The 25355-nt window shown below is 29.7% G+C and overlaps 1 protein-coding gene across 1 annotated transcript in view; it reads right to left on the bottom strand.

Moving 5' to 3' along the window:
• The window catches only part of LOC143431684 (WD repeat-containing protein 37-like), a 43022-nt gene extending 28496 nt beyond the window's left edge, over positions 1 to 14526 (bottom strand). The window contains exons 1-5 of the mRNA XM_076908610.1: positions 14456 to 14526; positions 13180 to 13455; positions 12227 to 12352; positions 10194 to 10445; positions 6875 to 7094 (exon numbers count right to left, since the gene is read on the bottom strand). Of these exons, the coding sequence (XP_076764725.1) occupies positions 6875 to 7094; positions 10194 to 10445; positions 12227 to 12352; positions 13180 to 13447 (866 nt within the window). The 5' untranslated portion in view covers positions 13448 to 13455; positions 14456 to 14526. The remainder of the gene's footprint in view (positions 1 to 6874; positions 7095 to 10193; positions 10446 to 12226; positions 12353 to 13179; positions 13456 to 14455) is intronic.
• Between the last annotated feature and the right edge of the window lie 10829 nt (positions 14527 to 25355).

Genomic DNA, 25355 nt, shown 5'->3' on the forward strand with positions numbered 1-25355 from the left:
GTTAGTACGAAGCGTACTAACGCGTACACTTGTTAAATTATTGAGTAACGCATCTAGAAAAAAAGTGGTAGCATGCCAGACAGCGTATTAGTTGTTTTTTTTTCGCTTTGGAACATTTGAGTATCTAGAGACAAATGACTGCTATAACAGTCGAAAGATGATTCTGTGAAGACGAACCATTTATTCTGTATTTTTCTATGAATTAAGTAAATACATTGAATTAGTAAAGCAAATGCAGTATAATTGTCACGACGGTTATAGCCGTCATTTGCTTCTGCAACAGAAAAAATGGCGTGCTGAGCAAATGACGGTTATAGCCGTCGAAAGTTTTTTTTGGGAAAAACTGTGGAAAAATGTGAATTTTTCACTTGAAAACGTACAACTTACACCAGATTTCATCTGGCAGTCATAAACAATCGAAAAAAAAATATGTTTCTGAGGGCGATCGTAAAGTCAAAAATGTGCGTCGACGCGTTAATTATTGATAATTGCATTTCGTTTCAAAAATAATTCAAAAACACCAGATTCTATCAAGAGCAAGCTTAAATTTGCCAATTCTTTCCTTCGAAGCTTAAACTTTGCAATTCTTTCCAGAGCAAGCTTAAATCTTCCAATTCTCTTCTTCAAAACTTAAACCTTGAAATTCTGTTCTTCAAAGATTAACTTCGAAGCTTAAATCTTGTAAGGTTTAAGCTTGCTCTGAAGGAAATTGTAAGTTTTAAACTTTGAAGAAGAGGATTGTAAGGTTTAAGCTTCGAAGAAGAAAATTGCAAGGTTTAAGCTTTGACGAAGAGAATTGCAAGGTTTAAATTTCGAGGATGAGAATTGCAAGCTTTAATCTTTGAAGATGAATATTGCAAAGTTTAAACTTTGAAGAAAATTGCAAAGTTTAAGCTTTGAGAAAGAGAATTGTAAAGTTTTAAGTTTGCTCTGAAGGAAATTGCAAGTTTTAAGCTTTGAAGAAGAGAATTGCAAGGTTTAAGCTCTGAAGAAGAGAATTGCAAGGTTTAAGCTTTGCGGATAAGAATTGCAAAGCTTAAGCTTTGCGGATGAGAATTGCAAAGTTTAAGCTTAGAGGATGAATATTGCAAAGTTTAAAGTTTGAGGATGAGTATTGCAAAGTTTAATCTTTGAGGATGAGTATTGCAAAGTTTAAGCTTTGAAGATGAGAATTGCAAAGTTTCAGGTTTGAGGATGAGAATTGCAAAGTTTAATCTTTGAAGAAGAGAACTGTAAAGTTATAACTTTGAAGAAGAGAATTGCAAGGTTTAAGCTTTGGCGAAGAGAATTGCAAAGTTTAAGCTTTGAGGATGAGAATTGCAAATTTTAATTTTTGAGGATGAATATTGCAAAGTTTAAACTTTGAAGAAAATTGCAAAGTTTAAGCTTTGAGAAAGAGAATTGTAAAGTTTTAAGTTTGCTCTGAAGGAAATTGCAAGGTTTAAGCTTTGCGGATGAGTATTGCAAAGTTTAAGGTTTGAGGATGAGTAATTGCAAAGTTTAATCTTTGAAGAAGAGAATTGTAAAGTTATAACTTTGAAGAAGAGAATTGCAAGGTTCAAACTTACTCTGAAAGGAATTGCAAGTTTTAAGCTTTGAAGAAGAGAATTGCAAGATTTAAGCTTTGAAGAAGAGAATTGCAAGGTTAAATTTAAATTGATAACAATATCAAAAAAATTGGTCCACTATTTTTTTAGATTATGTAACCTGAATTCCAATGTACAAAAAATGCTAAAATATCCTCTTTTTGGATATTAAAAAATATCCTCTTTGTTCTTATTAAATTAAAATAAAAAATTTCAATTTAACATCGAAAATTTATTCGTTAAATGCGGGTCGCAAAAAACGTAACAACTTAAATAAATTTTCAGTGTCAAATTCAATTTTTTATTTTAATTCAATAAAAACATAGTCTTTAACAAAAAAAAAAAAGGATTTTTCTAAGCTTTTTGTTGGTCAGTGAAATTGATGTAACATTATTTAAAAAATAGTCGAGCAATTTTTATAATATTGGTATTAATTTAAAGATAAATACTTAATAATTCGAAATTAAATACGTTTCTTGTATATTGGCTATGCCATTTTAGAAAAAATCTACTTTATGTGCGTACTTGTTTAACGTTGAATCGATTTAATTCCTCGCAAGTCTGCAAACTTCAATATATACAATTACTACTAATATTAAGTAAAATTAAATTTCTGTGTTTATTACATTTCTAATGACGCGAAGAGACTTAACTTTGCAAATAAAAAAATACATTGAAGCACAAGAATATTCTTATTACTTTAACCACCTATAGTGTATGAAAAATAATAATATAATGATACAATATATATTTAGTTTGAATAAAAATTGACAATAATAATACAAAATGGATTCTGGACGTTCCTTTCTCTTTTATCTTCAAGTTAATTCTTGAAAAAAGCCATCAGAAGATCATATAAATATACTTAATTAATTCCCAACTCGCAATGGCGGACGTGATCATTCGAAACGAGGATTTCTATCAGTTACGAAGAAAATATTAAAATAAATACGATGCAACAATAATAAAATCGAAATAGTCGCTCAAAATTCTTCAATATTCACAAAATATGAAAAAAAAACGAAAAGAAAAAATATGAAGAAAGAAGAAAAGAAAAAATGCGAAAAAAGGAGAAAAGGAAAATAATAAAATCGAAAGAAGTACTCACTCAAAATTCTCTACATATTACATGAAACACATTTCTTAGAATTCCTCAATATTCACAAAATGTGAAAAAAGCGAAAAGAAAAAATACGAGAAAATATGAAAAAAAAAGAAAAGAAAAAATGCGAAAAAATATGAAAAAAGAAGAAAAGAAAAATAATAAAATCGAAAGAAGTACTCACTCAAAATTCTCTACATATTACACGAAACACATTTCTTAGAATTCCTCAATATTCACAAAATGTGAAAGAAGCGAAAAGAAAAAATACGAGAAAATATGAAAAAAAAAGAAAAGAAAAAATGCGAAAAAATATGAAAAAAGAAGAAAAGAAAAATAATAAAATCGAAAGAAGTACTCACTCGAAATTCTTCTACGTAACACGCGAAACACATTTCTCTAAACTGTACTCGACGATGGCCTGCCTCGAATTGAAGAACGACGAGCATTTACTTCAACGACGGTTAGATTTCTGTATTGGGATTAGGTGGTGGAAACTGGTCACTGATTGGCCCTCGAGTTCGTTTCAGAGGGGCAGCAAGGCGGTTCTAACCGAATGTTTATTCTTCTCTGGAAAGAGGATCGCTGAATCCTTACTGATCGTTCTTAGAATATGGTGGGGGACTTAAACTTTGTCGACATTGCAGAATATTACGCGTTAATTTCCTTGCGAATTGTTTATGTCACGATAAATGTAATAAACTGATGATTATGTGTAATTACCAATTGTTATATGTGCCCAAAATTATGAAACTGGTCTAAGTCATATATTTCTTGCTTCGAGATATTTAATGAATTGCATTTGAATAAATTGATAAATATTTTTACATTATGCGACCTTTTTATTTAGAATTTTATCAGTCTCGATTAATGGAAATTTATTATGAATAGGAAATTTTGCAGGAGGTTATTAGCAAGAGAAACTATCAAGAAGGAAACTATTAGCAATAATTGTCAGCAATGAAAATTATTAACAATAGAAACTGTTAGCCATGGAAACTATAAGTAATCGAAACTATTGTCAACAGAAACTATTTGCAATAAAAATTATTAGCAATGCTAGCTATTGCCAATAGAAATTACAAGCAACGATATCCTCTTCTTCTAGATTTAAATTTATAATTCTCTGCTCATTTAAAATAGATCTTGAATATCTACATAAGTTTCTTCAATTGTTATACTACTTTCAACCAATTTAGTAGACATCACAATTATATCGTACTTTTATCATAGAACAGAATATTCCTTTAAAACGACTTCCAAATCTTAAAGAAAATTTTTTTATCAAGAATAATTTATGAGATTGCATTTATCACTAAATACACAATTTTAAGCGTTTATTCTGCTTCTGAAAATGACAGACATGTGTGCCCATAATTATGAAAGTGGTCCAAGTCATATATTTCTTGTTTTGAATAAATTAAAAAATATTTTTACATTATGCGACCTTCTTATTTAGAATTTTATTAGTCTCGATTAATGGAAATTTATTATAAATATGAAAATTTGGTGTGAATTTTATACGAAAATGTTGTCTTTAAAATTTCAATTGACTTAGACCATTTTCAAAATTAACTAAATGTCCTATAAATGACTCAAAGCAATAGAAAACTATGAGTTTTATTATTTGAAACAATAATTGTACAAGTATTAGGGTGTCGCATAAGTTTCTTCGCGCTATAAATGACCCTATCTGGCTATGTTTCTATAAACATGCGTGACATTGGAAGTGTTTATCAACATAACTTCAATCGAGACGATGATCTACAGTGACCAAGCGCAGTCATACCCAACGAAAATTCAAAGTCGATTATCTCGAAAACGAAGCCTCGAATGAAAAATTGTTGTTCTACATTTTCGACGCATTTTTTCATCTAAAATCACCCCCCTTTTCAGTTATACCATCAATTACAGAACATTCTGTATAAAACCTTGCAAAAGCAACTATTAATTCCTCAGCGTTGTTATTAATTCTATGTGCATTGTTTATCCACAAATTGAGCAGAAATTCACGCGAATTTGAAACTGTAAAATACTGTTTACTTCCAGAGGAACAACTATTTGAAACTGTAAAATACTGTGTATTTCCAGAGGAACAACTATTTGAAACTGTAAAATACTGTGTATTTCCAGAGGAACAATTATTTGAAACTGTAAAATACTGTGTATTTCCAGAGGAACAATTATTTGAAACTGTAAAATACTGTTTATTTCCAGAGGAACAATTATTTGAAACTGTAAAATACTGTGTATTTCCAGAGGAACATTTATTTGAAATGCAAAAAAATTAAGAACCACTTGAGTCCTCTGGCTTAAGAAAAAAATGACAACGCAAAGTCTGCACGTGTTTCCTTTTCAGGCGTTCAGGTATAAACAGCTGAAGAACCACTCGACCGATAGCTTTCTTTCGCTGTTTATATTCAGGACTCTATTTCTTAACAACAGATTCATTTCCTTTTTTCTGCGTCAACATATTGAAGCAATCCATCGCGGACGTTCTCACAATCCTCGCGAACGATACTTATTAGAAAACTTAGTTAGTTTTTCTTAATTTACTGTGTACTTTATAATAATTTAACATTTTGATGTAAATGACGTCTATAGCCGTCAGATACTTGGCGATATGTACGCAAATGACGGTTATAGCCGTCGTGTATATTTTAACAGACGTAAATGACGTCTATAGCCGTCAGAACCTTTGCGATAAGTGAACACAAATGACGGTTATAGCCGTCAGATCCTTGGCGATCAATACGCAAATGACGGTTATAGCCGTCGTGTATATTTTAACAGACGTAAATGACGTCTATAGCCGTCAGAACCTTGGCGATAAGTGAACACAAATGACGGTTATAGCCGTCAGATCCTTGGCGATCAATGCGCAAATGACGGTTATAGCCGTCGCGCATATTTTAATCAATAAAGAAAGAAGCTTGAAACTTGAGGCTTCAATATTGAAATTTCAGACTTGAAGCTTCAACTCTCAAGCTTGAAATTTGAGGCTTCAATATTCAAGCTTGAGAGATTTGGAGCTTCAACTGTCACGCTTGAAGACTTGAAGCTTCGAACTTGAAATTTTCAACCTAAAGCTCCAGCTTTCAAGTTTGAAACTTGAGGCTTCAATATTGAAACTTGAGACATGAAGCTTCAACTCTTAAGCTTGAAACTTGAGGCTTCAATATTGAAACTTGAGACTCGAAGCTTCAACTTTCAAGCTTGAGATTTGAAGCTTGAAAGTTGAAATTTCAAACTTGAAGCCTTCAACTCTCAAGCTTGAAACTTGAGGCTTCAATATTGAAACTTGAGACATGAAGCTTCAACTCTTAAGCTTGAAACTTGAGGCTTCAATATTGAAACTTGAGACTCGAAGCTTCAACTTTCAAGCTTGAGATTTGAAGTTTCAAACTTGAAATTTCAAACTTGAAGCCTTCAACTCTCAAGGTTGAAACTTGATGCTTCAATATTGAAACTTGAGACATGAAGCTTCAACTTTCAAGCTTGAGATTTGAAGCTTCGAACTTTAAGCTTGAGATTTGAAGTTTCAAACTTGAAATTTCAAACTTGAAGCCTTCAACTCTCAAGCTTGAAACTTGAGGCTTCAATATTGAAACTTGAGACATGAAGCTTCAACTTTCAAGCTTGAAACTTTAACACTTTGACTAAATGACGTTTATAGCCGTCAGATCCTAGGCGATATGTACGCAAATGACGGTTATAGCCGTCGCGCATATTTTAATCAATAAAAAAAGAACAGCGTTAGTACGAATTGTACTAACTCGTACAATTGTTAAATTATTGAATAACGCGTCTAGAAAAAAAGTGATAGCATGCCAGATAGCGTATTAGTTGTTTTTTTTCGCTTCGAAACATTTGAGTATCCATAGTGAGTATCCCATAAATAAAGTATTTGAGTAGTACTCGATGTGCGAAAGAGTGAATTTAATTTGCAAAAAAGTGAACTCTCTAATAAGAAAACTTAAATTCGAATGCTTCGTCATATCACATAATAATAGCACTGCAATTTTTTCCCAATATCTCTCGCAGAGCACACAAATATTTTTTCGTACATCAGCATACGCAATTAAATAATAATAAAATATTTATAAATAAGATAAATAATATTGTCATAATTGTAAATAATAGTTCTGCTCTCTCATAATCTATCGAAGAAGAAAACAGCACCTACCTCAACGTTGGAGGCTCTTCTTGCTCTTCGTTCACAGCAGTCACACCACTGATATTTTTATCAGATGCCAACGTTGGTAGCTCTTCCGAAGAGTTCTTCCTTTTGGGTAAATCCCAATCAACGGCAGCTTGCCACACATGAGCAGATTTATCTCCACTCGACGTAAGCGCCAAATCTTTGGTAGGATGAAACCGTACGGAGTTTACTGAGCCAGAATGACCTGCGAATTGAATTAAATATTTAATACTTGTTAGTAATTAAATAACAATACAAGAAATCCACGATTCTTATTAAAATTGTATCAGTAAATAATTTTATAATTAAAGATGTGGAATTAAGAGGTCATTTAACTATCGTATAAGTTTACAAGCATTTTTTCTAACAATTTCTTATACTTAAAATAAGAGTTAAGTGACCGTCAAGATTAATAATTAAATGAAAGCATTATCGTATCTTTCATGTATCATATTTTTTTAAGTACAAGCTTTTATATAACTTTTTCTGTATATTTTAGTCTTATTTTTAGCTGCATAATACAATTAGCGAAGTTCAAACAATATTATATATTTCATGTAAAAATTGGCGTATATAGAAAGTCAGAATTAATATTGACTTACTCGAATCCCTATATTTAACTGCTTGTCTTATAATTTAACACACATGGGTGGGTAAAATCATGAGTGAAATATGAAGAACGTTCACCCTTTAGAAAACGAGGGATATCTTCGCAATTAATAATGTGATTTCAATGAAATTTGAAAAATAGCTAATATATTGTATTTCAAAAGTACAGACCAAGTTTTAATAAATGAAATTCTTAAGTTAGCTCTTTAATTAATTTTTCAAAGTTCTAAGAGTTCGCTTAGCAAGTAATCTTCGCAATTAATAATAGGATTTCAATGAAATTTGAAAAATAGCTAATATATTGTATTTCAAAAGTACAGACCAAGTTTTAATAAATGAAATTCTTAAGTTAGCTCTTTAATTAATTTTTGGAAGTTCTAAGAGTTCACTTAGCAAGAGAAAAGTGTGATAATGTTTACGAACATTCTATTATCCAGTTTTCTATCTTGTAATTTTTAATGTATGATACTTTTTGAGACCCTCAAACCTTCCTTTTTATTGCTTACAAAGAATTATGCGAAATAAAATATTAATTAAATAAGAAAAAGCAAGCAATCATTAAGTGCATTACAAAAAAGTTATTAATACTCGTCCTATCCAGTGTGTTAATATTAAATTTCTCGAATCTCTACATTTAATCCTTTGCCTTATAATTTAACATGTTCCATGCCATTTGTACCATAAATGCAACATATATTAATTATATTCAACTTTCTATTCATGTCATGCGTACCATCGATGATACACACTGAGATATTTATTTAATTCGCTACAAATATATAATTTAAGTCCATAAAACTTATTTTTATTAAAAAAATGAAGTGTTTTTGCCAAACAGTAACTACATTACTCGTGGATTAATGATGTAATAAAATATTGCGTAAAAACATATCAATTTTTAGTTAAAATACCAATGGCTCAGTATGGAACATATTAAGTCCTAACAGTGCAACCGATAAACAACATATTGAGCTATTTTATGGTTTAGCTGAGCATTAGAAGCTCTGCAAATCGCACATATCATTTTATTGTAATAAATATAGAGTAACGGAGTGCATGAACAGCCGAAGAAGGCCATGTGCGTTTCCTTTCCGGAGCCTTGCTTAAACGTTCAAATGGTCCACTGCGTTGAGGATATTCTCGAGGCTAATACAAACAGCCTAAGATAAACTTGTACGAACCTATAAGTTGAACGCAAGTAAAATAAAACATACGAATATGCTTATGAATCATTTAGCCATCCGTTTGATCTCGTTTCATTTCAATTTCTTACACATACTTTAAGCAATTTATGGTTCAGCTGAGCAATTAAAATTATGCAAATCGCACATGTAAATCCATGCGTAAGGTACAACTAGTTTTAGTTAGTTACTTTTCAAATTCATACCTGTGATTGTTGACGATTGAGGTGATTATTTTTAATGAGCAGTCATTTCCAACGTTTTCGCACAGGAACTAAAATATCGCTATCGCTATTCAAGATATCTATCAAATCATAGTTTGCTAGGTTAGCAAAACCTCCACTGCCCTCGTGAACGCTTGATATCCTTTCTGAAGACATCTTTAAGGCTACTTTTCTACTATTCTTCAAGAAACTAAATCTGTACGTCCAAATTCGAGCAAGAAAATTAATAAATGTTCGTCGCGTATAAAACAACGTACTACGTACCTCACACATGTTATTTCACGTCTTTTACATATTACTGTTTACGTTTAATCTGATCGACGTATCAATATTGTAGACGAAGAGGTTAAATTCTAAACTCAAACCTTGGTTTAACTCTTAACTTGGCAATGTGAATTTCTTATAACAAATGAAAGTCAATAACTGCAATCAAAACCGTTGTACTCTTCGTTTAGCCGGTTGCGCATGCGCAGACTGATACAACTACTACTACACATGCGCAGACTGGTATGCTACTATGCATACACAGCTGATACGTTACTACGCATGCGCACGCCAGTACGTTACTGAGTATGTATACATTAATATTTTACTGCGCATGCGCATGCGTACACTGGTACGCTATTACGCATGCGCACGCCAGTAAGCTACTGTCTGTATACACTAATACTCTATCGCGCATGCGCACACTGATGTACTACCGCGCATGCGCTGCTCACAAACGTTCATCAATCATTATATTATACTACACATTAATTTAAAACGCCAATTTTTACACGAAATATATATAATAATCACTCTTACGCTTGAAAACTAATACTCTTCATACAATTTTGATAAATTCATTTTTTTTTTCATATTGTTCAGTCATGTAATGTTACGATAGTATATATCAACACTTAACCTACCAACATTTTATTATATACATATTTCTATAGATGGCGATCAAATAAACGTTATATTTCTTTTCAGTTAATTATAAATAATACAGAATCTATTATGGACAACAAAACACAAAATAATTTGGTATAACCTGGAATTTTACATTTTTAAGTTGAAGTCTCAAGAACTGTTATTTTGGATAATCTAATATACCATAAATTAATATAGAATTACAAATTTATTATCGTCAAATTTATATTTTTAAAACTTAAAAGAAATCAGAAATTGTTGTCCTCAAAATTCATCAGAGTCGATTCAACAGATGTGTTTATTACATCGAATAAAATCCACTTTCCTTAATTCCAAATCCCTAATTTCTAGATGATTAAAATATACTGAGAAACATACCAATGTACTGCAGCAAGCAGCGTCCATTATCCATGGCCCAAACTCTGGCACTGTGATCCGCAGAAGCTGTGGCGATGATTTGACCCGACCTACCAACAGAGACCTCCCAAACGCCATCGCGGTGGCCGAAATACTCCCTCTGCATACTGCAGCTCATAGTCGGCGTCTTGAAGCTGGACACTATTTTGCTGGTCTGCGCTTTCAACTTGTTGGAAGTTGTTTTTGTCTTCGTCGCTGAGTTCCCAGGCATAGCTGGAAAAAGTGTACGTTGCTCTGATGTTCGAAATAGGAGGAACGTTAATATAACTTTACATTTTTAAATGAGATGATCTTGCGTATGATAAGTAGAAGCTAATAATTTGATGTTATTCGTGCACTTTTAGTCGTACGAGAATATATAGAGAATAAAGGATTAATTAGTTAAATTTTTATAATATTTAAATTATTATTTAAATTATAACATTATTTTAAATTATAAATTATAACATTATTTTATATAATTATTTAAATTAGTTCTCAGAAATTATATCGCAGACTTGCGTCGCAAAAATATCTCAATTTAAACAGAAGTGGACTTTTAAAAGTAAATGGCTTAATACGCAGATTACTGGCCAAAGTTTAGAATTACTTATTCAAATTTCCATCAACATCGAGCATACTCATAGAATATTTTATGTTTATACTTCATTTTTTTATTTATATTTTTATTCTTGTAATATCTAGTCTTTCTCAAGAAATTTCATACCATTTTTGTCATTGGTTGATCGTATGGTTTACTTAATAGCAATATTGGCGATATTTTTCTGTTAACTATTTAATTAATTTAATTTAGAATATTTTATATTTATATCATTCTTGTAACATCCAATTTTTCTCCAAAAATTTTATATTATTTTAATCATTAATTTATTAAAAACTCGATGGTTTACTTAATAGCAATATTGGCAATATTTTTCTGTTAACTATTTAATTAATTTAATTTAGAATATTTTATATTTATATCATTCTTGTAATATCCAATTTTTCTCAAAAAATTTTATATTATTTTAATCATTAATTTATTAAAAACTCGATGGTTTACTTAATAGTAATATTGCCAATATTTTTCTGTTAACTATTTAATTAATTTAATTTAGAATATTTTATATTTGCATTCCATTTTTTTATTTATATTTTCATTCTTGTAATTTTTTTTGGCCAAAGTTTAGAATCATTTATCTAAATTACTATTAACATCGAGCATACTGATGAACTATGTAAAAAAATGGTCTTCGTAGTATAAACAAGAATTATTAAGTTTTTAAAGTTTGTTATTAATCGCAAGTCGTATGCATACATTAACTTCAAAGCTTGATAATTAATAATAATCTACGCGAAATGCATTTATAAGCAGCCTTTCAAAAACATCAACAATTCAGTTATAAAAATATTAAGTTCTATTCAAAATTTATGCGTAACTTTTGCAGGAATCTTCAAGATCATCGCAAAATCAAATAGCTGTGACCTTGATATTTTACAACACTCTAGAACATTTTTCTGTGCTTCGAATACATGAAGAAAAAAAATATTCTAAAAATTAAATATAATATATAAAATGAAAAGAATATTCTAAAATAAATATTATATATTTAAATTAAAAGAATATTTTAAAATAAATATAAAATGTTCTAAAAATTAAATATTATATATAAAATAAAAGAAATATTCTAAAATAAATATTGTATATAAAATAAAAAAAATATTCTAAAATAAATATAAAATATTCCAAAAATTAAATATAATATATAAAATAAAAAAAATATTGTAAAATAAATATAAAATATTCCAAAAATGAAATGTAATATATAAAATAAAAAAGAAATATTTTAATTTGAAATAATTAATCGAACATCTACATTTAATAAAATTAGACATACTGAGCATATTGCGAGAATAAACAGCCTTATTAAAATTATTAAAATTGTTTAAATAGTGTTCACAAAATATTAATTATCTTAACGATTATTCATAGATTAATACATAAATATTCTTACATTTTTGTTTTGAAAGACCTTTCGTATCTGGAAAGTCTGCAACATCTCCAAGAGGCAAGCTCCGTTCCCCAGAACCGTAACATTCCCTTTCGAGCCTCTCACTAAGGATGTCTATCTTCTCTTGTACTAAATTAACAAATATTACAACCGTTAATTGGTTCTAATTAAACATGTGAATTAATTTCTTGAGGCATCTTAACTAATTTAATTTAGAATATTTTATTATTATTACTGATATTTATATTTAAATAATTAAATATAAATATTTAATTAAAATATATTCTGTACTTAGTAAATCTTTTTCTTATCCTATAAATAATAATATAATAATAAATAAAATATTATGAAAATGATAGTTATTTCAGTATTTATTAAGAATAAATAAATTAATTAATATAGATAGTAATGTAAGTGAATTAAATTAAATATTGAAAAGTAAAATTACTTTCGTATTTTTTAATTTTAAAATTATTTAATTTAATTTTAATCATTTTATTTAATTTTAATTTTAAAATTAATTAATTTAATTTTAATCAGTTTAAATATCTTGAAGATAAAAGAGCAACTTGTAAAATCTCATCGACAAAGTATAAAATTAATAGCAAATCAAAATGACTTTGAATTAATCTCTACGCTTGTTTTCAATTGCATAAAAATGAAAAACTATGGCTTTTTATTTACATTTTCAAGAAAACATGTTAAAGTTAGCTCCAATAAGTACAAATGAATATTATAATCCCTTCGCTTGCTTTAAATTGCATAAAAATGAAGAACTATAGCTTCTTATTTAAATACCTTTGGATTAATCTCTTTCGCTTGCGTTAAATTGTATAAATGAAAAACTATAGCTTCTTAAATACATTTTCAAGAAAACACGTTAAAGTTAGCTCCAATAAGTAGAAATGAATATTATAATACAATATTAATGTAAATAACAAAACTGTTATTCGTACATCCTAAATTTTCTGCGTAGAGGAGCTCGAATTCCTTTTCGATCTGTTGAAACAACTCGAACAGTCGACACCGTAGAGCTGGTGGTAGTCCACTGTCGTCAGGGTCTGTACGGAAAGCTGCATAGTGAAGCGCGCTTGGTTGTAATGGAGTTGATCCGCTTTGCGATTGCAGCTCTGTGTCCGTACTGCTTTGCACTCTTGGAATAGAAATGCGTTTTATTTTCCCTGAGCTTTTGTTTCCACTGATTATCGATGGTTCTCCAGGCATCTTTTATTCTGGAAAATTATAATAATATTATGAATACAATATGATCTATTAAAATATAATATTATGAATAAAATATGGTTTATTAAAATATAATGTTATGTAATGTACGGTTTTTATTAAAATATAATATTATGTATATAACATGGTTTATTTAAATATTGGCGAGCTTTTTCTGTCAGCTATTTAATTAATTTATTTAAGAATAGTTTATACCTATTTTAATTCAAGAATATTTTGTACTTATTTTATTCTGAAAAATTACACTAATATTATGTATATAAAGGCAATTATAGACAAATAATCATAAATTTAAAAAAAAAATAATAATAATAATGTACGTATACTATACAGTTACACATACTATCATTATTATGAAAGTTAGGTTAAGTTAAATTAAATAAAGTCAAATATAGACAAATATTCTTAAATATACAAATAATAAATTGCAACGATAAACATATTGTACATCATATTATCGTTACTACGAAAGTTAGGTTAAGTTAGATTAAATAAAGCCCAATATAGACAAATATCCTTAAATTAAAAAAAAAAATAATAAATTTCAACAATAAATATAAAGTACAATATACAATTACACATATTATCATCATTAAGAAAGTTAGGTTATGTTATATTAAAAAAATGCAAATATAGACAAACATACTTAAATTTACAAATAATAAATTGCAACAATAAACATAATGTATAATATACTATACAATTACACATATTATCATTATTACAAAAGTTAGGTTAGGTTAAATCAAACAGATTCAAATGCAGACAAACATTCATAAACATACACATAATACACAAAAACAATATAACAACATACAAATACACAAATAATACAAATATATACAAACAAATACAATGCAAATACACAAATATTCTTAACCTCTTCGCTAAACACTTCGAAGTAAGATAAATACCACAGGTTATGCTTTTATTTTAACAATTAGTAAACAATAGATGTTAAAGAATGTTTAATTGATTAATAGTGCTTACCATTCCATGGATAATCGCTTCGAAACTTGAAAATCGCCAGCGTCCATTAGATTTCGGTTCGATACCTCGCGTTCCACTGTTCGAGAACAGCTGTTCTTGCGCGCATGCGCAGTAGACTTCTACGGTCTGAATTAGTGAAATAAGTTCGCGCAAGCGCAGAATACAGTTTTTATCGTTTGCTCTTTTTTCGTGGAAATATTTTCTGTTGTACAAGTATTAAAGTGTCGCGTAAGTTTCTTCGCGTTACGAATGACTCTATCTGGCTGTGTTTCTACAAACACGCGCGATATTGGAAGCGTTTATCGACGTAACTTCGATCGAGACGATGATTTGCAGTGACCAAACGCAGCCATTGCCAACGAAAATTCAAAGTCGATTATCTCGAGAACGAAGCTTCGAATAAAAAATTGTTATTCTACATTTTCGACTGATTTTTTCATCTAGAATCTTCTGTTCTTCGTTTCAAACTAAGTAGGATGTTAAGTTCTGCGCAACGCGATGGCGCTTTTCTATGAAGCGCAGCAATACTCAACGAAAATTCAAAGTCGATTATCTCGAAAACGAAGCTTCGAGTGAAAAATTGTTATTCTACATTTTCGACGCATTTTTTCATCTAGAATCACCTGCCTCCTCGGTTGTACCACCAGTTATCGATCACTCTGTATAAATACAAAAATAAGAATTGTGACTCCACAAGTAAACAAAAACAGTGGGTGCTGCAGTTCCACAGCACCCAAAACACAACTCTCAAAACTCAAATTTCCATTTCTCCATTTCTACAAATAATAAATAATAAAATAATAATAATATAAAATTATACTAATTAAATAAAATAATATTTATTATATATATTTATATAAATAATAAATAATAAAATAATATAATAAATATTATAAATTCGTACTTCCACAATTGGACCAATTTTCATGTTTCTCACTGTAAAAAAACATGCTAATAAAAAAAAATTAGAAAAAAAACAGGGGGTGCTGGAGTTCCACAGTGCCCAAAATACAACTCTAAAATAATAAAATAATAATATAAAATTATATTAATTAAATAAAATAATATTTATTAATAATAAAGTAAATAATACAATAAATAATAAATAATATAATAAATATTATAAATTCATACTCCCATTATTGGACCAATTTTCATGTCTTTCACCATAAAAAATCATGACAATTACAGGACACAACTTATTATATATATTTATATATATAATAGATAATAAAATAATAATATAATATAATCTTAATTAAATAAAATATTATTTATTATGCATATTTATAATTTTCATTTGTATAAATAATAAATAATATAAAATTATATTAATTAAATAAAATAATATTTATCATTTTTATTTATATAAATAACGAGTGACAAATAATAAAATAATATAATAAATATTATAAATTAATACTTTCACTATTAGATCAACTTCTATAATTTTTACTATAAAAAGTCATGCCAATTACAGAGCACAATTTATTATATACATTTATACAAATAATAAATAATAAAATAAATAATATAATATATAATAAGTATTATAAATTCATGCTTCCACTATTGAAGCAACTTTCACGTCTTTTACCATAAAAAATCATGCCAATTACAGAGCGCAATTTATTATATATATTTATATAAATAATAAATAATAAAATAAATAATAAAATAAGTAATATGATAAATAATAAATAATAAAATAAATAATATAATAAATAATAAATAATAAATAATATAATAAATAATAAATAATAAATAATAAAATAAATAATATAATAAATAATAAATAATAAATAATAAATAATATAATAAATAATAAATAATAAAATAAATAATATAATAAATAATAAATAATAAAATAAATAATATAATAAATAATAAGTAATATAATAAATATTATAAATTAATGCTTGCACTGTTGAACCATCTTCCTCATTTTTTACTACAAAAAAAGCATGCCAATTACAGAGTGATTGAGATGGATCAGTAAAATGCCAATGCTTTGTACAATAATTTTATTCTCATTATTATCATTATTATTATTAATATTATTATTATTATTATTATTGCGTGTGTGTCTTTTATTTATATCGATACAATTAGTATAATGTAACTTGTCGCTCGAAACTTGGAAACAAACATTTTCGAACGAAAGAAACGTTCGATTGTTGCTCAAAATAATATCATATATATATATATATGTATATGTATGTACAATATTATATAAGTCCTGTATTATGTATTTTCCGTAGAAATAGTACGTTCGAGGCCAGTTTGAACTCGCATGGAATCATTTAAACACACCAAGACCCTCCTCAACAGCGTCATCGTCGATGAAACGCGGGTAAACGATTTTTTATTAGCAACAAAATAATGCAACAATGTCGAATGTAACAATAAAAAGCGTGAAATTATCATTAACATCTCTGATCTTACTTGAAAATCGTTAATTAAACGAAATCAGAGCCATAAAATGTGGTATTGCATAAATTGTAGGTGGTAAATTGTTTATAATTAGTTCGACGCGTGTGTGTTAATTGTAATTTCGTATAAATACGATGTCTGCAGAGACATTTGTATTTATTAATTATTATTTGTGTCTGTAAATATGCTGATGCATCGAGTCTCATCGATTTTAGCGTTATTTCTCGTCCTTTGCACTCAAATTTAATTTTCTATTTAATTAGCAACAATATTTTGCTATTTTAAATATTCAAGAATTTTAAAGAATACTTTCTCGATTCGAAAATAATTTTTTTTGCTCTAATCATCATTTAAATACAGCTTTAAAAATTCTACTTTGTTGCAACTTAAATTTTATTTATTTACTTATTTTTTTTTTACTGGTATTGAATTTTAATTGACAAAATAGTGCAAAGGATTGCAATTCTAAGCAATTTTTTAATTATCTAACGATTAAAATTGCATTAAAATTTATGCAGGAATAAAAAAAAAATATTTTGGTTAAAACGAGATTCGAACTTTGGTTTTTTCGATTACTAAAACAAACCAACAAACAATTCTTCTTTTAAAATAGATAAATACATTTTTGGAACTTAAATTTGTATCTTTTCTTTGTTATTTGCCAACATCGAGTCAGTTGTGCCCAAAAAACAAGGTAGATAAATAGAAAACCAATTTATCGACGTGTATCATCGCACGAGAAACGCGTAATCGCGAGAAATTTACAGTAAAAACAGTTCAAATCTTACGACACACATTTAAATACATTCTATCGTATATTATTCGCAAGTTAACTTCTTTTTTTACAAGAACGGTTCGTGCGAGACATTGGTTGGTAAATTGGTTACCTATTTACCGACACTGACCTTAACTCAACACTTCGACGCAAATGACGGTTATAGCCGTCAGATTCTTGGCGATATGTACGCAAATGACGGTTATAGACGTCGTGAATATTTTAATTAATAAAAAAAAAAGCTTGAAACTTGAGGCTTCAATATTGAAACTTGAGACAGGAAGTTTCAATTCTCAAGCTTGAAATTTGAAGCTCCAATATTTAAGCTTGAGAGATTTGGAGCTTCAATTTTCAAGCTTGAAGACTTGAAGCTTCAAACTTGAAATTTCGAACTTAAAGCTTCAACTTTCAAGTTTGAAACTTGAGGCTTCAGTATTGAAACTTGAGACATGAAGCTTCGACTATAAAGCTTGAAACTTGAGGCTTTGATACTGAAACTTGAGACTCGAAGCTTCAACTTTCAAGCTTGAGATTTGAAGCTTGAAACTTTAAGCTCCAAACTTGAAATTTCAAACTTGAAATTTCAAACTTAAAGATTCAACTCTCAAACTTAAAACTTAAGGCTTCAATATTGAAACTTGAAACTTGAAGCTTCAAACTTGAAATTTCAAACTTTAGACTTGAACTTCTCAAGCTTGAAACTTAAGACTTCAATATTGAAACTTGAGACTTGAAACTTCAGCTTTCAAGCTTGATATTTGACGCTTGAAACTTTAAGCTTCAAACTTGAAATTTCAAACTTGAAATTTCAAACTTAAAGATTCAACTCTCAAACTTAAAACTTAAGGCTTCAATATTGAAACTTGAAACTTGAAGCTTCAAACTTGAAATTTCAAACTTTAGTTTAGCTTCAACTTCTCAAGCTTGAAACTTAAGACTGCAATATTGAAACTTTAGACTTGAAACTTCAGCTTTCAAGCTTGATATTTGAAGCTTGAAACTTTAAGCTTCAAACTTGAAATTTCGAACTTAAAGATTCAACTCTCAAACTTAAAACTTAAGGCTTCAATATTGAAACTTGAAGCTTCAAACTTGAAATTTCAAACTTTAGTTTAGCTTCAACTTCTCAAGCTTGAAACATAAGACTTCAATATTGAAACTTGAGACTCGAAACTTCAGCTTTCAAGCTTGATATTTGAAGCTTGAAACTTTAAGCTTCAAACTTGAAATTTCGAACTTAAAGATTCAACTCTCAAACTTAAAACTTAAGGCTTCAATATTGAAACTTGAAAGTTGAAGCTTCAAACTTGAAATTTCAAACTTTAGGCTTCACCTTCTCAAGCTTGAAACTTAAGACTTCAATATTGAAACTTGAGACTTGAAACTTGAACTTTCAAGCTTGAAACTTTACCTCTTTAACGCAAATGACGTCTATAGCCGTCAGATCCTTGGCGATCACTACGCAAATGACGGTTATAGCCGTCGCGCATATTTTAATCAATAAAAAAAGAACAGCTTTAGCACGAAGCGTACTAACGCGTGCACTTGTTCAATTATCGAGTAACGCATCTGGAAAAAAGTGATAGCGCGCCAGACAGCGTATTAGTTGTTTTTTTTTCGCTTTGGAACATTTGAGTATCCAGAGACGAATGACTGCTATAACCGTCGAAAGATGATTCTGCGAAGACGAACCATTTATTCTGTATTTTTTCACGAATTAAGTAAATACAATGAATTAGTAAAGCAAAAAATGGTGTTTAATCGTCGCGACAGTTATAGCCGTCATTTGCTTCTGAACAGAAAAAATGACGCTCTGAGCAAATGACGGTTATAGCCGTCGAAAGTTTTTTTTTTGGAAAAACTGTGGCAAAATGTGATAATTTTCACTTCGAAACGTACAACTTACGCCAGATTTCATCTGACAGTTATAAAGAATCGAAAAAAATGTGTTTCTGAGGGCGTAAAGCGATTGTAAAGTAAAAAATGTGCGTCAAAGTGTTAAAATGAGTTAATTATGGGCAGATTGATGAGACTCGTTGCGTCGTGCCGTTAATTACGAAGAAACGAAGGTGAATCGTACGCTTCTGAGGTAAGAAAGATTGTATAATAAATAATAATCGCGATTAAGCTTAACCAGGCACAGCGCAGAAAGTGGTGAACGCGAGGACACTCAATTTTCTTTTTACATTGCATTTTTTTCACTTAATTTTGAGATAACATGGTTTATCAATAAGAATGAATATAATTTTTCAGGAGAATTTTTTTGTTTTAGCTTGAAAGAAGTTCTGAGATTTGAAGCTTTGAGAATTGGAGCTTAAAAGTTTGAAGCTTAGAACTTTGAAGTTCAAATGGATTTTTATTTTTAATTTCAATTGAAATTCTTATTTTTCATTTAAAGAAGCTCAGAACTTTGAAGTTCAAATGGATTTTTATTTTTAATTTCAATTGAAATTTTTATTTTTTATTTATAGAATCTTTCATTTTTCAAAGAAGCTCAGAACTTTGAAGTTCAAATGGATTTTTATTTCTAATTTCAATTGAAATTCTTATTTTTCATTTAAAGAAGCTCAGAACTTTGAAGTTCAAATGGATTTTTATTTTTAATTTCAATTGAAATTTTTATTTTTTATTTATAGAATCTTTCATTTTTCAAAGAAGCTCAGAACTTTGAAGTTCAAATGGATTTTTATTTCTAATTTCAATTGAAATTCTTATTTTTCATTTAAAGAAGCTCAGAACTTTGAAGTTGAAATGGATTTTTATTTTTAATTTCAATTGAAATTTTTATTTTTTATTTATAGAATCTTTCATTTTTCAAAGAAGCTCAGAACTTTGAAGTTCAAATGGATTTTTATTTCTAATTTCAATTGAAATTCTTATTTTTCATTTAAAGAAGCTCAGAACTTTGAAGTTCAAATGGATTTTTATTTTTAATTTCAATTGAAATTCTTATTTTTCATTTATAGTATCTTTTAGTTTTTATAGAGAATTTACAGTAACGAAATTTTTCCATTTCTGAGACTTTGAACCTCTGAGATCTGAAGTTTCGAGCTCTGAAGCTCTAATCTTCGAAGCTCTGAGAGTTGAAGCTGAGAACTTTGAAGTTGAAATTGATCTCTTTTCCTAATTTGAATTGAGATTTTTATTTTTCATTTCGAGAATCTTTCATTTTTCATAGAGAATTTACAGTAATCGAATTTTTTCATTTCTGAGCTTTGAAGCTCTGAGAGTTGGAGCTCAGAACTCTGAAGTTCTGAAAATGAAAGCTCTGAGCTTTGTAGCTTTGAGAGTTAAAGCTAAGAGCTTTGCAATTTTGAGAGTTGAAGCTCTGAGCTTTGAAGCTATGAAAATTGAAGCTCTGAGGTTTGAAGCTTTGAAAATTACAGCTCTCAGGTTTTAAGTTCTGAGAGTTGAAGCTCAGAACTCTAAAATTCTGAGAGTTAAAGCTTTGAGCTTCGAAACTTTGAGAGTTGAATCTAAATTTCCTTAAATTTTAAAGCTTCAAAATCTAAAGTTTTCATCTCTGAACCTCCAAGATTTGAAGCTTTCATTGTTAAAGTTACATATTGCACTTAAAATCTAAATTTTCACTGTACACAAATTCCAATTTCTTTTCCAATAAAAGCAAATTCTCCTTGTCTTTATAAACATCCAATACGAACTTCGTTCCTACTTTCTCTCACAATATTTTCAGAAAATATTTACAATTCTTTTTTTCATCTTACACGACTTCCTAAAATCGCAACACGTATCGTCAAATTTAAAAAAAAGAAGGAAGAGTCGAGTGTAACCTCGCGTTCGCTTAAAATAATCGTTATACAGCCGTTTCAACGCTATAATATGGGACAGAAGAATGTACAAGGGAGTATCGAAAATTTCGTAGCCTAAGCGGTGGTCATCAGACTCTATACACAAGTACGGAAACTGCTACGTGCTATACAGAGCGAATAATAACTAGTGGCAGGTTATTCTACATGAAAAGATGCGTCGAAAATGTAGAATAACAATTTTTCATTCGAGGCTTCGTTTTCGAGATAATCGACTTTGAATTTTCGTTGGGCATGGCTGCGCTTCATAGAAAAGCGCCATCGCGTTGCGTAGAACTTAACATCCTATTTAGTTTGAAACGAAGAACAGAAGATTCTAGATGAAAAAATGCGTCGAAAATGTAGAATAACAATTTTTCATTCGAAGCTTCGTTTTCGAGATAATCGACTTTGAATTTTCGTTGGCTATGGCTGCGCTTGGTCACTGTAAATCATCGTCTCGATCGAAGTTACGTCGATAAACGCTTCCAATATCGCGCGTGTTTGTAGAAACACAGCCAGATAGAGTCATTCGTAACGCGAAGAAACTTACGCGACACCCAAATACTTGTACAACAGAAAATATTTCGACGAAAAAATAGCAAACGATAAAAACGTCAGACCAGACGATCCCAACTTAAAATCTATCGACGAACTAACGAAATATGACAAAACTGAAAACCATCCTAAATACTGATGGTTGTAAACTAATAAATTGCAAAAACAAAAAGTTGATACAGTTAGTCTCGAGTCGACATTGTAAATAGAAAAAAAAGAGAGATTGCCAAAGATTAAACTTAAGATCGCAACAGATATTCAGTCGAAAAGAGGATGAGACTAAAATCTAATCATAAATCGCATAACTGGTGGTACAATCGAAAGGAATCTGATTCTAGATGAAAAAATAAGTCGAAAATGTAGAATAACAATTTTTCGTTCGATGCTTCGTTTTCGAGATAATCGACTTTGAATTTTTATTGGGTGTGGCTGCGCCATCGCGTTGCACAGAACTTAATACGCTATTTAGTTTTAAACGAGGAACAGAAGATTGTAGATGAAAAAATAAGTGGAAAACGTAGAATAACAATTTTTCTTTCGAGGCTTCGTTTTCAAGATGAAGCTTGAGAGTTGAAGTTTTAAGTTTGAAATTTCAAGTCTCAAGTTTCAAATTCAAAGCTTCAAATCTCAAGCTTGGAAGCTGAAGCGTCAAATTTGAAATTTCAAATCTCAAGCTTGAAAGTTGAAGCATCGAGTTTGAAATTTCAAAGCGTCAAGTCTCAGGCTTTAGAGTTGAAGTCTTAAGTTTGAAATTTCAAATTTGGAGTTTCAAGCCTCGAGTTTCAAATTCAAAGCTTCAAATCTCAAGCTCGAAAGTTGAAGCTTCAAGTTTGAAATTTCATCGTTTGAGCCTCAAGTCTTAAGCTTGAGAGTTGAAGCTTTAAGTTTGAAATTTCAACTTTGAAATTTCAAGTTTGGAATTTCAAATTTCAAGATTGGAAGTTGAAGCATCAAGTTTGAAATTTCAAATCTAAAGCTTGAAAGTTGAAGCATCGAGTTTGAAATTTCAAAGCGTCAAATCTCAAGCTTTAGAGTTGAAGTCTTAAGTTTGAAATTTCAAATTTGGAGTTTCAAGCCGCGAGTTTCAAATTCAAAGCTTCAAATCTCAAGCTCGAAAGTTGAAGCTTCAAGTTTGAAATTTCATCGTTTAAGCCTCAAGACTTAAGCTTGAGAGTTGAAGCTTTAAGTTTGAAATTTCAAGTTTGAAATTTCAAGTTTGGAATTTCAAATTTCAAGATTGGAAGTTGAAGCATCAAGTTTGAAATTTCAAGTTTGGAACTCCAAGTTTCAAGCTTCGAATTCTTGTCGTCAAACCTCAAGTTTGAAAACTGAAGCATCAAGTTTGAAATTTCAAATTGGGAGTTTCAAGTATCAAGCCTTGAATTCTAAGTTTGTAATCTCAAGCCTGAAAGCAGAAGCATCAAATTTGAAATTTCAAGTCTCAACAAGCTTCAAATCTCAAGCTTGAAAGTTGAAGCACCAAGTTTGAAATTTCAAATTTGGAGTTTCAAGTATCAAAGCTTCAGACTCAAAAACTTGAAAATTCAAACTGAATGTTCCAACTTTCCATCCAGCTTGAAACTTGGAGCTCCAAACTTGAAATTTCAAGCTTGATGCTTCAATTTTCATGCTTGGGATTTGAAACTTGAGACTTGAAACTCCAAACTTGATTTTTCAACTTTCAAGCTTGGGATTTGTAGCTTGAGATTTGAAATTTGAAATTTGGTGCTTAAGCTTTAAAGCTTGAGATTTGAAATTTGAAATTTGATGCTTCAGCTTTCAACCTTAAGATTTGAAGCGTAAAATTCGAAGCTTGAGGCTTGAAACTCCAAATTTGAAATTTCAAACTTAAGACTTCAACTCTAAAGCCTGGGACTTGAGGCTTTGGAATTTCAAACTCGATGCTTCAACTTTCAAGCTTGAGATTTGAAATTTCAAATTTGATGCTTCAGCTTCCAAGCTTGAGATTTGAAGCTTTGAATTTGAAACTCGAGGCTTGAAACTCCACATTTGAAATTTCAAACTTAAGACTTCAACTCTAAAGTTTGAGACTTGACGCTTTGAAATTTCAAACTCGATGCTTCAACTTTCAAGCTTGAGATTTGAAATTTCAAACTTGAAGTTTCAAACTAAAAGCTTCAACTCTCAAGCTTAAGTCTTGAGGCTCAAACGTTGAAATTTCAAACTTGAAGCTTCAACTTTCGAGCTTGAGATTTGAAGCTTTGAATTTGAAACTCGAGGCTTGAAACTCCAAATTTGAAATTTCAAACTTAAGACTTCAACTCTAAAGCTTGAGACTTGAGGCTTTGAAATTTCAAACTCGATGCTTCAACTTTCAAGCTTGAGATTTGAAATTTCAAACTTGAAGTTTCAAACTAAAAGCTTCAACTCTCAAGCTTAAGTCTTGAGGCTCAAACGTTGAAATTTCAAACTTGAAGCTTCAACTTTCGAGCTTGAGATTTGAAGCTTTGAATTTGAAACTCGAGGCTTGAAACTCCAAATTTGAAATTTCAAACTTAAGACTTCAACTCTAAAGCCTGAGACTTGAGGCTTTGAAATTTCAAACTCGATGCTTCAACTTTCAAGCTTGAGATTTGAAATTTCAAATTTGATGCTTCAGCTTCCAAGCTTGAGATTTGAAGCTTTGAATTTGAAACTTGAGACTTGAAATTTCAAACTTAAAACTTCAACTCTCAAGCTTCATCTTGAAAACGAAGCCTCGAAAGAAAAATTGTTGTTCTACGTTTTCCACTTATTTTTTCAACTACAATCTTCTGTTCCTCGTTTAAAACTAAATAGCGTATTAAGTTCTGTGCAACGCGATGGCGCATCCACACCCAGTGAAAATTCAAAGTCGATTATCTCGAAAACGAAGCCTCGAACGAAAAATTGTTATTCCACATTTTCGACTTATTTTTTCATCTAGAATCAGATTCCTTTCGATTGTACCACCAGTTATGCGATTTATGATTAGATTTTAGTCTCATCCTCTTTTCGACTGAATATCTGTTGCGATCTTAGGTTTAATCTTTGGCAATCTCTCTTTTTTTTCTATTTACAATGTCGACTCGAGAGTAACGGTATCAACTTTTTGTTTTTGCAATTTATTAGTTTACAACCGTCAGTATTTAGGATGGTTTTCTGTTTTGTCATATTTCGTTAGTTCGTCGATAGATTTTAAGTTGGGATCGTCTGGTCTGACGTTTTTATCGTTTGCTTCTTTTTCGTCGAAATATTTTCTGTTGTACAAGTATTTGGGTGTCGCATAAGTTTCTTCGCGTTACGAATGACTCTATCTGGCTGTGTTTCTACAAACACGCGCGATATT

This window comes from Xylocopa sonorina, unplaced genomic scaffold (genome assembly GCF_050948175.1).
Source record: "Xylocopa sonorina isolate GNS202 unplaced genomic scaffold, iyXylSono1_principal scaffold0014, whole genome shotgun sequence".
Taxonomy (NCBI): domain Eukaryota; kingdom Metazoa; phylum Arthropoda; class Insecta; order Hymenoptera; family Apidae; genus Xylocopa; species Xylocopa sonorina.